Below are 18,106 nucleotides of genomic sequence, written 5' to 3'. Positions count from 1 at the left end.
TGGTGGCAAAGCCGCAGCCTGATCCCGTGCCTGAGTGGCCAGATCTGGATCCCAACCTGTATCCTGATGACCGCTGGCCGCAATGCACCAAGGCAGAGACAACCCGCGGGAAATTGGGGGGCGACGAGACCATACAGAGGGCGTGGTGGTTACGCCGGGAGAGGACAAAGGGCACGTGGTACGGGGAACCCAGCTCCACGTCATGGAATGCCTGTCTGAGATGCGGAGCGGAGGACATTGGCGAGGACTGCCCAGAACCGCCCCTGAACTACCGTGGGCGGGCTACCAAGCCCAGCACGTGGAGCTCCTAGAGGAGAGGTGCATACAGAGTGGACACCAAGCTCCTAACCCAGGTGCAGCGCCAGTCGCCCAGTATCCAGTGGCAGACTGGGGCTGGGAGGGAGAGCAATATTGACGGGGCCCTGAGAAACCGGACGGTGTGGGACTGGCAGATCCCATGCTATCTATGACTGTGGAAGGAACACCACTGACCTTCCTGGTGGACACTGGAGCGACCTACTCAACGCTTATATCCACACCAACAGTGCAACTCTCTCAGACCACACTGTGAGCGTGGTTGGTTTCTCTGGGGTTCCCATGACTCTGCCACTAACTGATTCCAGCACTGACCACGCTGGGAAAACAGACTTTGAAGCACAATATGTAGTGTCACCACAGTACCTGTAAATCTCATGGGCAGGGATCTGCTCGTGAAATTGGGAGCTACCATAATGTGTTCTACAGATGGACTCACAGTTACTCTTCCGGGAGGCAGACAGTTCCCGTGCCTGGGGACACATACAAAGACTCAATATCTGATCCAAGACTCTGAACAAGCTACCGCCGACATTTACTGGGGAAGGCTGGTGGAAGACGGCATTCTCAGACAATATGAGCTGTGAGACCCTGGATAATGAGCCTGGCCGTCTACACCCCGCCGCTGACCCTTACCACGTCACTCTGTTTTATGATAGGGATGAGATGACACATACCGAGAACAATTTGAATCTGACCTCGAAGGTCAAATTTGGAACGTGCGTTGCCACAACATTTATGTTGGCCCGGAAGGAGTTGCAGCTGCTGTGAAATTAACGGAAGAACAACTGCCTTGGTACGAGATGGGTTCCGATTCAGCTCCTCATGTCACATTGGCGTCCACATAGGTCATCAGGCTAGAGAAATGGGTCCGATGGTCAAGCGGGCCCTGGAAAACGGATGGTGGCAAAGTACGCAAATCCCAAATGTTTGGTATGCGCCTAAGTGCAAAACCTACCGTATCACCTGTCTGTCTAACGACGCGGTGGTTGTAGAACACAAAGAAATTTCAAGAACACACGGCAGGGAAAAAACAGACCACCCTGACGCAGTTGCAGCGCTTTCACGGCTCCCTGACAGTTGTGGTCAACAGGGCCCACGGATGTTGGCCTGGCTAATGTTCACCCGTCCTGTTTCAGCTAAAGTCGGAGGCGCCAATCACAGACCACAGTACAGACACAAACCAGAAGCTGAAGAGGGAATTGCGGAAACCATTGAAGGCTGTTGAAAGTAGGTGTGCTTGAGCCTTCACAGTCATTTTGGAACACACCTATCTTGCCGGTGGAGAAGCAAGGGACAGGGAAATACAGGATGGCGCATGATCTGAGGGCCATTAATGCCATACTGCGCACTGACACTGTGCCTGTGCCAAACCCATACACGGCTTTAACCGCCATCTCATGGGACCAAAAGTGGTTTACATGCATTGATCTTGCTAATGCTTTCTTTTGTCTCCCCTTACATGAGTCACTGAGGGACATTTTTTCATTCACATACAGAGGCCAGAAATACAGATACACACGCCTGCCACAAGGCTTTGCACTGTCCCCAGGCATTTCAATCAGGTGCTGAAAGATGCATTGTCACCATGCCACCTGCCTGAAGGTTGTACATTAATTCAGTATGTTGATGACCTTCTCATTGCAGCCCCGTCAGCATCGGCCTGTACAGCAGCCTCGCTCGTGGTTCTGAACCGACTGGCAGAATGTGGGTTCAAAGTAAGTAAAGAAAAACTGCAGTTGGTCCGACCGGAAGTAACATTTCTGGGCCGAGTCATCGCACACAGGTCAGTGGGTTTGATGAACACACACAGAGACCAGATTCTGACACACCCAAAACCACGAACTGTGAAGGAGCTCCTTTCCTTTCTAGGCCTGACAGGGTATAGCAGACAGTTCATTCCTAACTATGCAGGCAAAACGGCCCCTTTAAGGGACCTGATAAAAAAGGTGGGCGTTCGAAACCTTAAGGCTGAATTGCCCTGGACGCCGGCCACAGAAACTGCGTTCATTTCACTGAAACAAGATCTGTCAAGGGCCACAGACCTGGCCACGCCCAACTATGACGAACCATTTACCTTGATGTTTCTGAAACAAGTGGGGTGGTGAATGGGGTGTTGTTTCAGAAAAAAGGAGGAGGTAGAGATGTGCTTATGTATGTTAGCATAAGATTAAACCCAACAGAGGCCAGGCATCCCACGTGCACACAACACGCAGCTGGGGTAGCAAAAATCATTCAGAAAACAGCACATGTAGTGAGAGAACATCCACTTAAAGTGCTCACCACACATAGTGTAGTAGCATATGTGAACTCACAAGCCTTCACCATGACACCACTGACACAACAGAGGTTGAGCAAAGTCCTAGACGCTCCAAATCTGACATTTACACATGAGGGAATAAACATGGCGGACTTGATGGGGTCAGGGGAACCACACGACTGCGCCAAAAGAGCTGAAGCTGAAGAGAAAGTTAGAGAAGATCTGAAGGCGGACCCCATCCCCGGAGCTGAAGACTGGTTTACAGATGGCTGCTGTCACCGTGATGAAGAAGGATTGAAAGCAGGCTACGCTGTGGTTTGCAGAAGAGGACAACACTATGAAGTGAAAGAAGCCGGAAGAATTGAGGGCCAACAGTCAGCACAGAGAGCTGAAGTAATAGCTCTGACTCGAGCCCTCAGACTGGCCAAGGACATGAAGGTGAACATTTACACTGATTCAGCTTATGCGTTTGGAGCAGCTCACGTGGAACTTGCTCAATGGAAGAGAGCAGGTTTCAGAACAGCAACTAATGCCCCAATATGCCATAAGAGGGAAATGGAAGAACTGGAAGAAGCTCTGAATGACCCAGGCGAGGTAAGTATCATAAAATGCAAAGGACACTCTCAAGAAAACACAATGGTGGCCAAAGGGAACCAGAAAGCAGATGAAGCCGTAAAAGAAGCCGCAGGCTACAAAGGACGAAGGCAAATGGTGGAGGTCACTGCGGAGGAGGAACCAAACATCGATGTGTTAGAGGAAGCCAGACAAGCTCAGGAAGAAGCCACCCAAGAGGAAAAGGAGGTGTGGGAGAACCGAGGAGCCCGGAAAGAAAGAGGTCTGTGGTGAGGACCCCACGGGCGACCGGTTCTGACAGCTAAGCTGGCTGAAAAGAAAGTAAGCGAGGCGCATGGACTTGGCCACGTAGGAGTGACACAGATGGAGAGAAACTTGTGCCACTGGTGGCACCCGGATCTGAGAAACATGATAAAAGAGAGAGCCCGAACCTGTCTAATTTGCGGGGCACACAATCCAAAGCCAGCGGTGAAGCCAGAAACAGGTAAGTTTCTCATGCCAGAGAGACCAGGAGAAGAAATTGTGATTGATTTCACCGACATGGTAGATCCAGGTCCAGGAGGAGTCAGGTATTTGTTGGTATGTGTGGATGCTCTGACCGGCTGGCCAGAGGCATGGGCGACCAAAAGAGAGGATGCAAAGAGTGTGATTAAATGTTTGATTAACCACTACATCCCAAGGCATGGGTTTCCTAAGAGAATTAGATCAGATAACGGTACCCATTTTAGAAATCAGGATTTAGCAGAGGTGGAGAGAATGTTGGGGGTTCAGCATAAATTCGGGACAGTGTACCACCCTCAATCGCAAGGGAAAGTAGAAAGAATGAACCTAAATTTGAAGAACAAACTGGCTAAAATATGTGCACAGACAGGGTTGAATTGGTTGGCAGCCCTGCCCATTGCTTTGATGACCATAAGATGCTCTGTTAACCAATCTACAGGTTTCACGCCTTACGAGCTGCTGACAGGACGGCAGTTTCCGGCGCCCTGGACAATGGTCCCGGTGGAGCAGCCCAGAAAAAGTAACAGGTCTCATGCTGAATATTTTAATGAGTTGAAAGCTCTTGTGTCCAGTTTCACAAAACAGGTTACCTCTGGAGGACCAACAGCAGGAGGGGAGGTCCCAGACGCAAAAGCAGTGTGGCTGAAAGTCATCAAGCGGAAGTGGAAAGAGCCCCGCTGGACAGGTCCGTATGAGGTAGCCGCCAGGACCAACACAGCGGTCCGACTGAAAGGGAAAGGCGACACCTGGTTCCATTGGACGCAGTGTGCTGCAGCGGACGAGAGCTTGGTAGACAACGACCCGGCTCCACAGAACACGGGTGCTGACGACAGCCAGAGGCAAAATAAATCCTCTCACCCGTGCAACGGGCCGACCAGCAGTCTACCTGGGAGGCCGAAGCAAGAAGAGCAGCCAAAGAGGAGATCCCCACGCCAACGCAAAGGAGTGGTAACAAATTAGAAAAAAAAAAAAAAAAGAAAACAAAGGAATCTTTATGTCAGCAATACACATTTCACACGACACCATGCACAGATTTGACTTACAGGCACGTAGAAAGAAGCGGGAGGAGAGGAAATTGGTAAAAATGCTTCTCACAACCACATGGCTTCTATATAAGATAGTATTAGTTTTGGGTATTTGTCTGCTTCTGTATTTTTGGCAGATAGCCCGGCGCAGCCCACCTGAGCACGGAGGTCAGCCCAGCCCATCACTGACTGAAAAACCGAACACCGAAACGGGGCCGCTGAAAAGACCCAAGCGTGAGGTGTCAGGTAAAGGGGATGAGTGTCTCAGCGCATATAATGGCATGGAACTGGACTACGTTAAAGGGTCCGCGAGTTCATACACGTTTGATCTATGTGAAGTGATTAACTGTGAAGGAGCAAACAGCAGCTGGAGGGGATATGACGTGTGGGTGTGCAGCCACCCTTACGTTTGCACAAGGGGAGGGAATCCTCATTCCAGCCGGGGTATCCGCCCTGTGCTGGCGTCATACACAGCGGCACAGTGGTGCGCCCCTGGCTGGGGGAACGTGGTAAGTTGGACCGGAGTAGGGTGGCAGCCACAGGTGCCTGAGGGGTTGAAGGGAATAGCCATTCAGAGGGATTTTTCTACTGCCCAAAACCCTATCACACTTTCTCTGGGTCCCTGGGACACCCTGCCCAGGTCACAGAGCCCAGGAAACGTGTTCTACCTGGTAATCGGTGCAGATGTCTCGGGGACAGATCCGATCGGATTAATTAGGATAAACTTAGTGAATCCCATGTCTAATAATGTCACAAATTTTGTTACGAACATTACAGGAAAAGGAGGGGACGGGTTGCCAACCACTACACCAGAGGAACATGAACCAAAAGGTAGACGAGTGCTGACGGTCGATTACACTAGGCTGAAGCCGCAGGATCTAATTGAGCGTGCCACCGGGTTCAGTGACAGTAACCTCTGGCTGGACTGGGTGGCCCAAAATGCTAAAGAACAACAAGTGTCTAACTGTGTTGCTTGTGCCTCAGCTAGGCCGCGTTTGTTTACAGAGCCTGCTCCACTGTATCCAGGGGACAAGTGGGGGTACGACTGTATGCTGCGACTTACGAGAGAAGCGGTGAGTACTGGCAACTGTTCAATTCTGGCCAGCCTCTTCCCACCAATTGACAAGCAGACACAGGCAGGACCATTTAGACCCAAAAAGGATAACTATACGTGCTTTAAGTTCTCTACAGATAAACAGAGATACACGCTGGGAGATATTGACCCCACTTGGTGCTCTGTGACAATCACAGGGAGAACCACCAATATGAAAAATCATTCAACTACATTAATTGGCAACTGGGCAAGAAGTGGGCTATATTATTATTGTGGGCAGAGAACTCTCCTGGTCCGTGTTCCTCTGGGAAGTGTTGGGACGTGTGCAATGGTAAGGTTGGGAGCCCCACTGACATTAATTGGCAACAAAGTGAAAGTCATGCCCGAAAGAAACACACGCATATTGGCAGCCAGACGTAAGAGACACATATTGAGTAAAAGAAGCACTCAGGGAACACATGTATACGATCCCAGAATGGATTCACCCACATGGATTGACTGCATAGGAGTGCCCAGGGGAGTCCCCAACGAGTATAAACTGGTAGATCCAATAGCAGCTGGTTTTGAAAACTTACCAATAATCTCTGCTCTTTTTCCAGTGACCCCAAACAAGAATGTGGACAGGATAAACTACGTTCATTATAATGTGCTGAGACTCTCAAACCTAACCAGGGATGCCTTCGTGGGAGTAGTAGAACAGTTGGGTCCGACCTCATTAATGGGGGTCCAAAACAGACTAGCTCTCGACATGGTCCTCGCAGAAAGGGGCGGAGTCTGTGCTATGTTTGGTGACATGTGCTGTACCTTCATCCCAAACAATACAGCCCCAGATGGCTCAGTTACTCGAGCTCTGGAGGGCCTTAAAACTTTGTCCAGGACCATGCATGAAGACTCAGGGATTGAGAATCCCTTTGAGGGTTGGCTGACATCCGTGTTCGGGCAGTGGAAAGGGTTTGTGATGTCTGCAATGCTTTCTATATCTGCTTTTTTAGGGATTTTGGTCACCTGTGGATGCTGTCTCATTCCTTGTGCCAGAGGGTTGTTGGAAAAGGTAATTACGAGGGCAGTGGATCCCGGGGCGGTGACCCCGGTGTCCATGATGCCATTGATGGAGATGGAAATGACTGAGTGGGCCGAGGAGTGACACAGCACCCGGTGTAGTGACCTCTTGTGGTCAAGAGGTCAAAAGGAGGATTGTGGAAAAGAGGAAATTGCTTTACTGCTACAATATATTAGATAGCATATTAATCAGCATTAATATTATCTCGTATAGCTTTAAGCTGGCCAGGTGACAGTTAATACCCGGACACCAGAATAATCATTTAACACACTGACACCATATTAATCCTTATTACAGGTGCAGCATAACCACTTTCAGTATTACTATGTCTTTATACACACATTGCAGTCCTGTGCTCATAAGGAGTTGAAGCTTTCCCAGGTAATTAAAGGTCTCAAGCTTCATTCAGCGTGACTGTCTGGGTGACACATTGGTTAATGTCAGTGGTAAGACATTATAAAACACATTGAAGGAATACAAAACAGTCAGAGTTTTGTTCAGAGAACTACGTGCGCACGGGTGAGTGATCGGGCGATACTCACCCCGAGGCTTTGGAGTCAGCTTTATTTATACTCAAGCATGTTTGCGTCACAGACACATGTAGGAAGAGATAACATACCACTCCTTACACAAGCATAAAACATATACGTTCAACTGTCAGTAAGGAACTGGTCAAGCCTATCTTAAGGGCAACAGAAGCCAGTTGGTTCCTGTTCCCAACGGCAGACTCAGCAAACTCAGCAAAGGTGAGGTTTCCTGTGGCACCCTCCTTATGCCAGTCATTTTCAGAAGTCAGCAAGGCTCACGTGCATGTGTAGTGGCAAGATACATGTAGTATAAAATATATGAACATCATTGTACATTCGCAAACCTATTTTAGGGAAAGCATGTTATTTAATAAGACATTAAACAAAATCTCTTAACATTCCCTGCTGTTGTTCAAATATTTTTTACATACTTCAACTTCTAGTCACTTGTGTATACATTTTCAACCAGAGTATCATTTAGTAAAATTGATATGATCAACATTTAGGTTTGTTTTCACTTTGTTGACAATAATTAAAAATTGTCTTCTTCTTCAAAGTCTGTGTTTCGGTCCTGATGTGTAAGCAACATCATCGTCTCTTGGTGAAACGTAACATGTGGTGTGATGGCAGTTGCTATGAGTCTGTTGATTAATGCTCTAATGCAGGGAATACAACAACATCCACATAGAGTGAGTATTGCTGCAAACACAGCCATGGACACTAGAATTGATGACACCAGAGTACGGTACTTCCCGAACATATCCATCCAGCTGTCCCACATCGAAGTGTCGACTCCCGAATGTTCTTTCATTTTTTCATTTAGGGTCTTTAAACCCTCCAGGGCTCTGGTGAGGCTTCCATCCGCCGCTGTATTGTTGGGTATGAATGTGCAGCATTGTTCTCCAAACATTGAACATACCCCATTCTTTTCACTCAGGAGCATGTCCAGTGCGACCCTATTCTGGAACGACATTAGGGATGTGGCTCTCAGTTGCTCAGCTACTGCATGGAGTCCGGACATGGTCAGATTGCCTAATCGCTGCACGTTATAGTGAACATAGTTTATTCTGTCCACGTTTTTGTTGATAGTGCACCACCAGCATACTGATGACTCGAAACCAGCAGCCACCTGGTCCACTAGTTTGTATTCATCTGGTACTCCTCTGGGGACTCCTATGGCGTCTATATACGTTGGATCGGGCTCAGGTTGCGCTGGGGCTGGAGCCGATCTTTTCTTCCGGCTTGCAAACCATTGTCGTTCAGCATTCATGGTGATGTCAATCACTGAAAGCTTTATAACCTGAACTGGTAGTAGGAGAGATATCAGGCCACACATTCCGGTCTTATTCCTGGGCAGTCGATCGTAGATTTGTGGATCTCCACACCACCACCAGATGTCAGCTCTGCTCACTGGGTTGAATAGGGGGTCCACGTCTGTGAGAGTCAGGCAGCTTGAGTCGTTCAGCGTGCCTATGCACTCACCTGGTCCGGTCATGTTGATACAGGTGTGATTGGTCGCTGTAACGTCTCGTGCAAATATAGGTTTTCTCTTCTCCGGTCCTGTTAAAGGAAAGATCTTATCCCACTTCGTGCAGTTGATGTCTTCTATGTTAGTGGAGTTCATGACCTTTACCAGGCATTGTTCTTCAATCGGCGCAGGTACTACTCTTAGTGTTGGTCGTGGCCCTAGGCAGACCATACAGTCATCGTTGGCATCTCGAGCTGCCTGTTCTGCCAGCAATAGCCAGTTATTGGAATGTCCTGAAATGCCTGTGGTAATTCTAAACCAGTCGTCGGCTTCCAGTTCTGGTCCGGCTATGACTACTGTGGTCATAGATGTTGAGAGTGGCCCTTTGGTCAAGGCGGGGCCGCTGCTTGTGACGGTGGTCGTATTGGCGTTGCTTTCTTCATTCCTGGTGAGGTTGTTACATATAGATAAGAAATGGTGGGGGTCTTTACCACTCTTATATATGAACAAGGTTAGGTGGTAGCAGCTAGAGCTGCCCGCCAATGTTCCAGTGTGTGATGATGACGTCTGTGGAACCACATAGGTCCTCTTCTGTGATTTAGGTGGGTTTTCCAGTAGTGGGTGGCTTGTTGTGTGGAAGTTGACCACCAGATGCGTGTTTGTCTTAGTCAGATTCAGCTGTTCAGACAAATTTCTAGCAGATCCTTGTGTTGGCGTTGGTGTCCAGTCGTTTCCAGTATAGGTGAAGACTGTGTCCCAGCCTGGGTTGGTGGCATCTGAGCTTGACAGGTACCAGTCATATCCAGGCCACTGGCTCCCTAAGTATCCTCCGATATGGAATGAGTTCAGGGGAATCCATACTGTTGACGAGAAGCTAGTTTGGTTGTAACACAGGTACAGGTCTGCTGTGGTTTTGACCTGTGTTGCGGCCGTTCCGTTACAGGGGTTGAATCCATTCACCTGGCTCTTGATGGCCACCAACCACAAGAGTGTACATAGTACTGTGATGACAAGTGTCATTGCAGCACTTTTGGTGTCTTTAGATCTTCTTTGTTTTGTGAGTGAGTTTCTTCTCGACCCCTTGTCACTCCCAGGGCCCCTGGTGAGTAGACCTCAGCCAGAGGAGTGGGATTCCAAGTGTTGCCACTGATCACCCTACTCCCCACCGAGCGAACACCGGAGGTTAGGGAGGACTGGAATCTAGGCTGTTGCTCACTTTAGGCTGACGTCGATGAATCCTGGAGTAGTTCGACCTTCTTCGTGTGGTTTTGGTGGATCCAGGAGGGGCGTTCAGCAATTTTGCAGGCTGTTGGTGTGGCCAGGAGGACTTGGTAGGGTCCTTCCCACCTCGGGGAGGACCAGTTTTTCCTCTGGAGCACTTTTATCAGGATCCAATCCCCTGGTTTCAACCTGGAAGAGACTGAAAAAGAATCACTCGGCAGTTGATTGTTCAAAACTATTTCCTTGTTTTCCAACAGTTTCGTCATCCATTCTGCCAGCGTTGTTTCTCTTATGGATTTATCTATCGGTTCACTTGTAATGGGTAGAGGAAAGGGTCGCCCATGTACTATTTCGAAGGGTGTTAATTTCTGTGATCCTTGTGTTAGTCTCATCCACATTTTGACCAGACCTACACATTCAGGCCATGGGCAACCAGTTTCCTCCATGCATTTCCTTAACCTTTGTTTTATAGTGCCATTGGTTCTTTCTACCAGCCCTGCACTCTGTGGGTGGTATGAGCAGTGATGTTTTATGCTGAAACCTAGCGCTTCGGAGACTTTTGATATTACTTCATTTACAAAGTGTGTGCCATTGTCAGATCTTATTAGATTTGGTATTCCATATGTTGGGATAAAATGATTACACAAACATTTTGCCACCGAGATTGCATCATTTTTCTTCACTGGGTAGATCTCTGGCCACTTTGAGAATACGTCTATGATTACTAGTGCATATTCTACTTGTTGGTGTTTATGTAATTGGATAAAATCCATGTGTATCGTATGAAAAGGATGTGGCGGTGTTGGGAAATGGCCTCTCTTTGGCCTTAAATTTCCCTGTGCATTATGTTTTTGGCATATCATGCATGTTCTTATATATGCTTTAGCTGAGTTTTCAAAATTTTTGAGTAGAATTGTTTAGAAAGAATATCTACCATCCCTGCTGTTGACAAATGGCAATGCCCATGTGTCACTAATGCTGCTGTTTTATGTAGGGATTTAGGTAGAATAGGTTTCCCATTACATGTCATGATATCATCTTTCAGAATTGCGCCATCTTTTAACCACGAGGATTTTTCATTTTGCGGCGCCGCCTTTTGTTCGTTTTTAAGGACTTCTATTGGTATCAGGGAGCACGAGGTTAATGTAAGAACATTTGTTTTTTGCTGTGCAGCTTCTTTTGCTGCTTTATCTGCAAAGTTATTTCCTTTAGTGATGTAAGAGTCATCTTTTTGATGTGCAGCACATTTGCACAGTGCTAATTTTCTGGGTAATGTGATTACTTCTAGTAATTTTTTCAGATGACTGCCATGTTGTACTGGTGCCCCTGTGGAGGTGATCATGCCCCTATTTTGCCATATTTTTGCGAAATGGTGTACTGCAGCAAAGACATACTGACTGTCTGTGTGAATGTTAATATCTTTATCTTTATGTAGTTCGCAGGCACGGATAACTGCTATTAGTTCCGCACTTTGTGCCGAATGTGTGGAAGGTAGAGGTCGTGCCTCGATGACAGTGTCAATCGTGGTTACTGCGTAACCCACACAGTTTCTTCTAGTTTCATCTTTGCTAGCAGAGCCATCTACAAAGATATCTGCGAAGGTTGTTTGCGGCAAGCTGTATATATCTGCTCTTGGTTTCGTTTCCTCATCAAGTTTATGTAGGCAGCTATGCGTGTCACCATCCGTTTCCGCAGGAAGTAGGGTGCTTGGGTTCAACTGACCACATTTCTCTATATTTATGTGTGACTGTGACAATAATATTCCTACATATGACAGCTGTCTGGCATGTGTCAAATATGATAGGTTTGCTTGTAATAGAATTGAGGTCACTGCGTGTGGGACCTTGACTATTAACGGGTGGCCGAGTATGATGTCTGCTGACTTTTTACTGCTTCTGCTGCTGCTGCACAGGCTTGTACACAGGTTGGTAGGCCTGAGGCCACTGAGTCTAATTTGCAAGAATAAAATGCAAGTGGACGTTGTTTATCCCAAATGCTTGGGTTAGCACAGCTTTCATATATCCAGAATTTCCGTCCACGTGTAAATAGAAAGGTTTATCATAGTCTGGAAATGCTAGAACCGTGCTCGTTTGTAAAGCCAGTTTTAGATTGGTGAAGGCAGCTTCTGCTTCAGCAGTCCAGGTCAGTTTATCCTTCAGGGCCATATTTTTCCCATAGATAAGGTCTTGCAGGGGTTGGACCCTGAGAGCGTACTCCGGAATCCAACTTCTGCCAAAATTGCAGAGGCCGAGGAAACTCATCATTTGTTGTTTTGTTAGTGGTTTTGGGGCAGTTTGCACCGCCGTTTTCCTGCTGTCTAATAACCTTCGACCCTGACCTGTTAGTTCATGACCCAGGTATGTGACCTTAGGTTGCCATAGTTGCAATTTATGTTGTGAGACTTTGTGTCCCTGTTCTGCGAGGTGTCTCAGCACCACTAGAGTGTTCGTCCTGCAACCTTCCTGCGTGTTTCCGGTTACCAGGATGTCGTCTACGTAAAGTAGGAACTGTCCTGGAGCAGGCAGAGTGCAGGAGGACATTGACTGTTTCAGGGCTTCAGCGTATAGAGTGGGGCTGTTTTGGAAACCCTGTGGCAGCCGTGTATAAGTGTATCTTTGGCCATCAAATGTGAAGCCAAACAGCCCACGTGACTCGGGGTGTAATGGTACTGAGAAGAAAGCGTTTGACAGGTCAATTACTGAGAACCATTGTTCCCGTGGTGACACTTGGTTCAAAATTGTGTGTGGATTTGCCACTATTGGTGGTATTTGTTCAGTGATGTCGTTTATTGCTCTTAAATCATGTACTAGCCTATATTTTCCTGTATTTGCTTTTTTCACTGGAAATATCGGCGTGTTACATGTTGTTTTTGTTGTTTTGATCAGGATTCCTGCTTTCTCCATGTCTGCTATTACTGGGCGTATGCCGTCTCTAGCTTCTGCAGAGAGTGGGTATTGTGGTTTCATCGGTCTGTGTTTTGAGATGATTTTTACTTTTACTGGGTCAGCATTTTTTATTAAGCCTACGTCTGTGGGTCCTTTTGACCACAATGATGATGGAAGCATTTTTATTTCCGCGTTCTCGACGGGTGTTAGGATAAATCATTCTGCCTCCTCGATCACATAGCATGTGGCCGGGGAGGTATCCAGGTGGGTACTGGGCTGTGTGTTTAGCACCCATCCTAGAGTATATCTCATACAACCAGTTCTGCGGCCCTGGAGCCAGCCTCCGTGTGTTTCTTCAGTTTTCTCATAATGATCGTTTTGTACTCGTTTAAGGATGGTGGCCAGGTCTTTCCATTGAGTTTCTGGGCTTTTTGCTACAGAAACATGTGGAATAAGCATTCGATTTAACTCTCTGACCTTAGGGGGCTGTATCACTGAACACACTGCGTTTCCACTGTTTGTGACGTAGAGATGTTGCAGTGTTAGCTTTTGAGGTCCTAAACGATGGACCTGTGTGTCATACTCCGAATCGGGGCCTGGTGTTTGTTTAAAACGTATGGTATTGTGCAGCTCATTAAATGACATGGTAGATGATGAGCTGGGCAGATAGCGCTCAGCTGTAGCAACCAGCTGGGGTAATGGTGGCAGGTCCAGTGTCCAATAATAGTGTGGCTCTGAATGACATGTTAGTTCATGGGTTTCAGAGAGCATGAGTTCTGCTCTCATGCCATTGCTCTCAGGCACCACACCTATTTTTAGCTTCATTAAACCATCTCGCCCCAGTAAGTTTACAGGACAGCTGGAATCGATAATGCATTGTAATTTACAGCATCTATTACTATCTGAGTGTAGGAAATCTAGTTTTCGCGTCAGCAACTGTGTTGTGGTGTGCCCTAAAGCGGAGGTCACAACGCGAGCGTCTTTTGAAAAATATGTTCGCGGTGGCTCCTCCCTCAGCACGGTCATGCAGGCTCCTGTGTCGCACAACATGAGGTACGGTTTGCCATTTATGTGGATTGTCACTTCGGGTTTGTGTTCAGAGCCCAACAGCAGTTGGTGTATGTTGAAAATTTCTGTACTATCCCTGCTGTTGTTGCGCTGAGCTTTGGGCGGGAGTCTAGTCACATTTCTCCACTGTCTTCCTCCTCTTCGCTGTCCTGCCTATCTCGTCTATCTGAGCGCTCATATCTATCTCTGTCTCTGCCTTCTCTGCGGTCGCGTCTATCTCTTCGGTCTCTAGGCTTGTTCCTACAATCTCTAGCAAAATGACCTTCTTTGTCGCAGTTATAGCACCTTTTGTGCCTTTCTTTATCGCCTGTGTTTTGTTTCCTACCTTTCCCTCTTTGCTGTGGATTTTTCCCCGCATAAGCGACGATGCCTCCCTCTGTTGTTACTACAAAAACTCCGGTTTGTGCTGCTTTGTTTTTCTGCACTTTTACTGCGTGCTCTGCATGCTGTAGGGCATCAGCTAAGCTTCCAGTATTTTGAGTGACCCAGTGTTTATCTACGTGGGCGCGGACTTTTGGGAGGAGGCCTTTTAGAAACGCGTTTTTTAACTGTTGTTCGAAAGGGGTGTTCACGCCCTCATCATATTCTAGACCTGAGTTTTGTCTGAAAACTGGCCGTAGTCTATCCAGGAAGTCAGAGGCAGACTCGTTTTCATTTTGCTTTGTTTCTCCTATTTTTCCATAATCTGGCCTAGGTGCCAGAATGGTTCTTATCCTCTCATAAACTGGGTTTAATGCCTGAATTAAATCATCGCCTCTTAAAGCCTCCCCGTCCGCCCCGTTACCTGTGTACTCTCCTCGGACCCGGGCCAGCTTCAGGCCCAATAAGTCCTGGAGCACCTGTAGCATTTCTCTGCCGTTTAACAGCCAATTGGAGCGTATTATGTCTACTGCGTCCCTCCACTGTTGGTGTCCCTCGTTTAAAGGGGGAACATCCTTTAACACATTTTTCCGATCCTCAGCTGTCCACGGTTGATATGTGTATGTGAACGCGTTCGGATCCCTGGGGATCACACCGTCGACCGCAGGACCAGTTACTCGGCCAAAATTGGGATTTGGTACCTGGATTAACGGAAATTGACCCAGTGTGGGTGGGAACAGCGGTGGTGGAAACCCTAGAGTGGATGGGTTTTCATGTGCGGTTGAATTAAGCTGTTGCCTAGCTGCAGCATAGGGGTCTTGTGGTTTCACAAAGGGATTCTTTGAGACTGGGGGATAAAGTTTTGGTGGTTGCTCACTATCTGGGGGGGCTGAGGCAGGGGGAGGTGGCTGATAAGGAGGGGGTTTACTGTCTCAGTAGCTGGTTTTTCGCTCTGTTTGTTTTGCTTCTCTTTTCTCTTATCCTCACGCCTTTTACTTTCCTCCTGCCATGGTACAAAAAAGCTCACATATTCAAACATTCGCAAATCCTTTTTCTTTCCGCTAGTTTTCCCTATTTCTTCCTGCAGGCACTTGTGCAGCTGTTGTATTGGGGCGGGGTTGGCAGTCCCGTCCCAGGCAGTGCAATTAGTTTTGTTTTTGGGGTTTCTCCATCTATCTGCACTTATTTGACCTGCACCTGGGTGTTTTCCCTCCATCCACTGTTCGTCGGGTGTTAATTCGGGTTTTGTGGATTTGTTGCCCATTTCTAATTTTATTTAGTCGATGCAATATTTATATTTTTATTTATTTATTAATACTATTTTATTGATTTATTAATACTATTTTTATTGATTTATTAATATATTTTTATTGATTTATTAATACTACCAACACACACACTGTGAGACGTTCTGGCACTAGAGTCAGAGGAGGTTTATTAAGTCAGCCTTCTACCCTGAACTAAATTCAGGGCGGACTTAATTTTTATGCGTTGATGCGCAACCTTTCTCTTCCTCACCATTCAGTACTCACAGGAAAACACTAGGAGTAGTGCAGGAGCCTAGAGTTCCTATTCAATGAAGCACTTACTCCTCAACAAACATTCAGCGCGCTTTAAAAAACAAAAATCCTATTTTTATTTGACACTCTCGTTAGTGAAATAAACCACTAGCTACCAACCTTTACTTTTGTTGCGGAATGGGCCCACACAGGGCGAATTATCCCGTCTTACACAGGCGAGCGTTTACGTGCGGGTCCACACAGGGCCCGGTCCACACAGGACGTTTTACAATGGGACACGTCTGTCCTTTTGGTCCACACAGGACCTTCTACTTTGAGCAGTGTCAGCCTAAAAATCGATTATTCAACGCAAAGTGTTTCTGGCTGCTTTATATTCACCTTCAATGTTGCGCTGTGTTCTTTTTCCCGGCGTCACCGAGTCCTGTCGTCGTGGACCTGTATAAGACACTGGCCAATAGGCGAATTTACGACTCTGGGCTTTTCCTTGCTTCGCTAGAAGCGGTGGTTTACAGTGCAGGTAGTCACGACGTCAGGATCCGGCGGCTCCGTCTGTGAATAGTTAGATGATATAATAATATCAATCAATAAATCCGGCTCAAAGGACCAATTAAATGTCAGTGGTAAGACATTATAAAACACATTGAAGGAATACAAAACAGTCAGAGTTTTGTTCAGAGAACTACGTGCGCACGGGTGAGTGATCGGGCGATACTCACCCCGAGGCTTTGGAGTCAGCTTTATTTATACTCAAGCATGTTTGCGTCACAGACACATGTAGGAAGAGATAACATACCACTCCTTACACAAGCATAAAACATATACGTTCAACTGTCAGTAAGGAACTGGTCAAGCCTATCTTAAGGGCAACAGAAGCCAGTTGGTTCCTGTTCCCAACGGCAGACTCAGCAAACTCAGCAAAGGTGAGGTTTCCTGTGGCACCCTCCTTATGCCAGTCATTTTCAGAAGTCAGCAAGGCTCACGTGCATGTGTAGTGGCAAGATACATGTAGTATAAAATATATGAACATCATTGTACATTCGCAAACCTATTTTAGGGAAAGCATGTTATTTAATAAGACATTAAACAAAATCTCTTAACAGTTAAGAAGCCGGGAGCTTAAGAGAGATCGCACACATGCTTACAAAACACATATATATCACATATAACCTAGAACCAGAGTTAAGCATAGGCCTGAATGTATTGAGCAAACATGTTGCACTGGAGCTTTCTTGACAACAGGTGACGCGGGGAGAGGACCAGCCCCTGGAGACTGCAGAGGCCAGAGTCCATTGCCTTTTTTGGAAGAAGATGCCAAAAAGAGGAACCTCGATGTTGCATTTTATGCTTAAAATACATGAATGTTCTGTACATGCAAATTATGTGCTTGTAAACGCTAGAAGGGGCGTCATAATACCCTGATGCTATAAAAGCAGTCTGAAGTATAATTTTGGTGAAGACCCTTGCTGACATGTGCAGTGACTGTCTTCCCGCGCGAAGACTTCAATAAAAGATCGCTTTGACCCAAATCTTCTGGACTGTCTTGCCTTTGTACTCTCCACCAATTCTGAACCCTTAACACAACCCTTACACTGGTCTTTACCTTCAGTGTATACTGTTTGTAGGTAGTACAGTCTGTTGTACTCATATATTGGGAACCTTGTACCGTCTTTGTGTCGCAGGGTGTCTTTTCCTTGCTTGAAGATCACAGTTGCTCCATTTGAGGTAGCTGCTTTCACAGAGATGTCTTGTGGATACGATGGGATGTACAGTGCCTGTTTCAAGGTTGTTTTGTGGCACTGCCCCCTGCTGTCCATCAAGCAAAACTCTGCCTCCCTTCTTTGCTCTGCAACTCCAGTGCACTTAGTGCCGTCAGCCAACTCTACGTAGTGTGACTTGGGCTGGAAACTGTCGTCGAATCTTCTGAACTTCGTTATATCTGTAACAATATGCGAAGTTGCCCCTGTGTCCACCATCAGACCCTTTTTGTTGATGCCATGCTCTGACTGGAACGCTGCATCCTCGCTGCTTACCCGGAATGCGTAGTTTTTGCTACCCGACTCCTCGGAAACTTTCCGTGCATTGTCCTGCCGCCGTTTCCGTCTGCAGGTTGAGTCCCGATGGGTGGTGCTTTTACACTCGCTACACCACTGCTTGCGCTGACACGTCCTGGCTTTGTGTCCCTTTAGTCCGCATCTGAAACACACTATGTCTGCGTTGCCGGCCCCACGGTCATTCCATTTTTCAAACGTGGGATTGTCGCTCGGTCGTG

At 47.1% G+C, this 18,106-nt stretch overlaps 3 protein-coding genes across 5 annotated transcripts in view; 1 reads left to right on the top strand and 2 right to left on the bottom strand.

Moving 5' to 3' along the window:
• The window catches only part of LOC102083097 (nuclear GTPase SLIP-GC), a 70,411-nt gene that overhangs the window by 33,321 nt on the left and 18,984 nt on the right, over positions 1 to 18,106 (top strand). The window lies entirely within an intron of this gene.
• LOC109200184 (uncharacterized) lies at positions 7,280 to 16,926 on the bottom strand. 2 transcript variants are annotated; one of them, XM_025906224.1, is made up of 2 exons: positions 16,216 to 16,926; positions 7,280 to 10,203 (listed from the first exon to the last, which is right to left on the bottom strand). In XM_025906224.1, exon 2 carries the CDS (start codon positions 9,801 to 9,803, stop codon positions 7,848 to 7,850), a length of 1,956 nt encoding a protein of 651 aa, XP_025762009.1. In that variant the 5' UTR covers positions 9,804 to 10,203; positions 16,216 to 16,926; the 3' UTR covers positions 7,280 to 7,847. The 2 variants fall into 2 exon arrangements, with proteins under 2 accessions (XP_025762009.1, XP_025762010.1); XM_025906225.1 differs by having other exon boundaries at positions 7,280 to 10,193.
• LOC109200185 (uncharacterized) lies at positions 14,063 to 15,649 on the bottom strand. 2 transcript variants are annotated; one of them, XM_019355671.2, is made up of 2 exons: positions 15,481 to 15,649; positions 14,063 to 14,804 (listed from the first exon to the last, which is right to left on the bottom strand). In XM_019355671.2, coding segments are annotated over exons 1-2 (735 nt in total). In that variant the 5' UTR covers positions 15,482 to 15,649; the 3' UTR covers positions 14,063 to 14,070. The 2 variants fall into 2 exon arrangements, with proteins under 2 accessions (XP_019211216.1, XP_019211215.1); XM_019355670.2 differs by having other exon boundaries at positions 14,063 to 14,810; positions 15,487 to 15,649.

Source organism: Oreochromis niloticus, linkage group LG4 (assembly GCF_001858045.2).
Source record: "Oreochromis niloticus isolate F11D_XX linkage group LG4, O_niloticus_UMD_NMBU, whole genome shotgun sequence".
NCBI lineage: Eukaryota > Metazoa > Chordata > Actinopteri > Cichliformes > Cichlidae > Oreochromis > Oreochromis niloticus.
The sequence above is the reverse complement of the archived record's forward strand: the minus strand, read 5'-3'. Positions and strand labels throughout refer to the sequence as shown.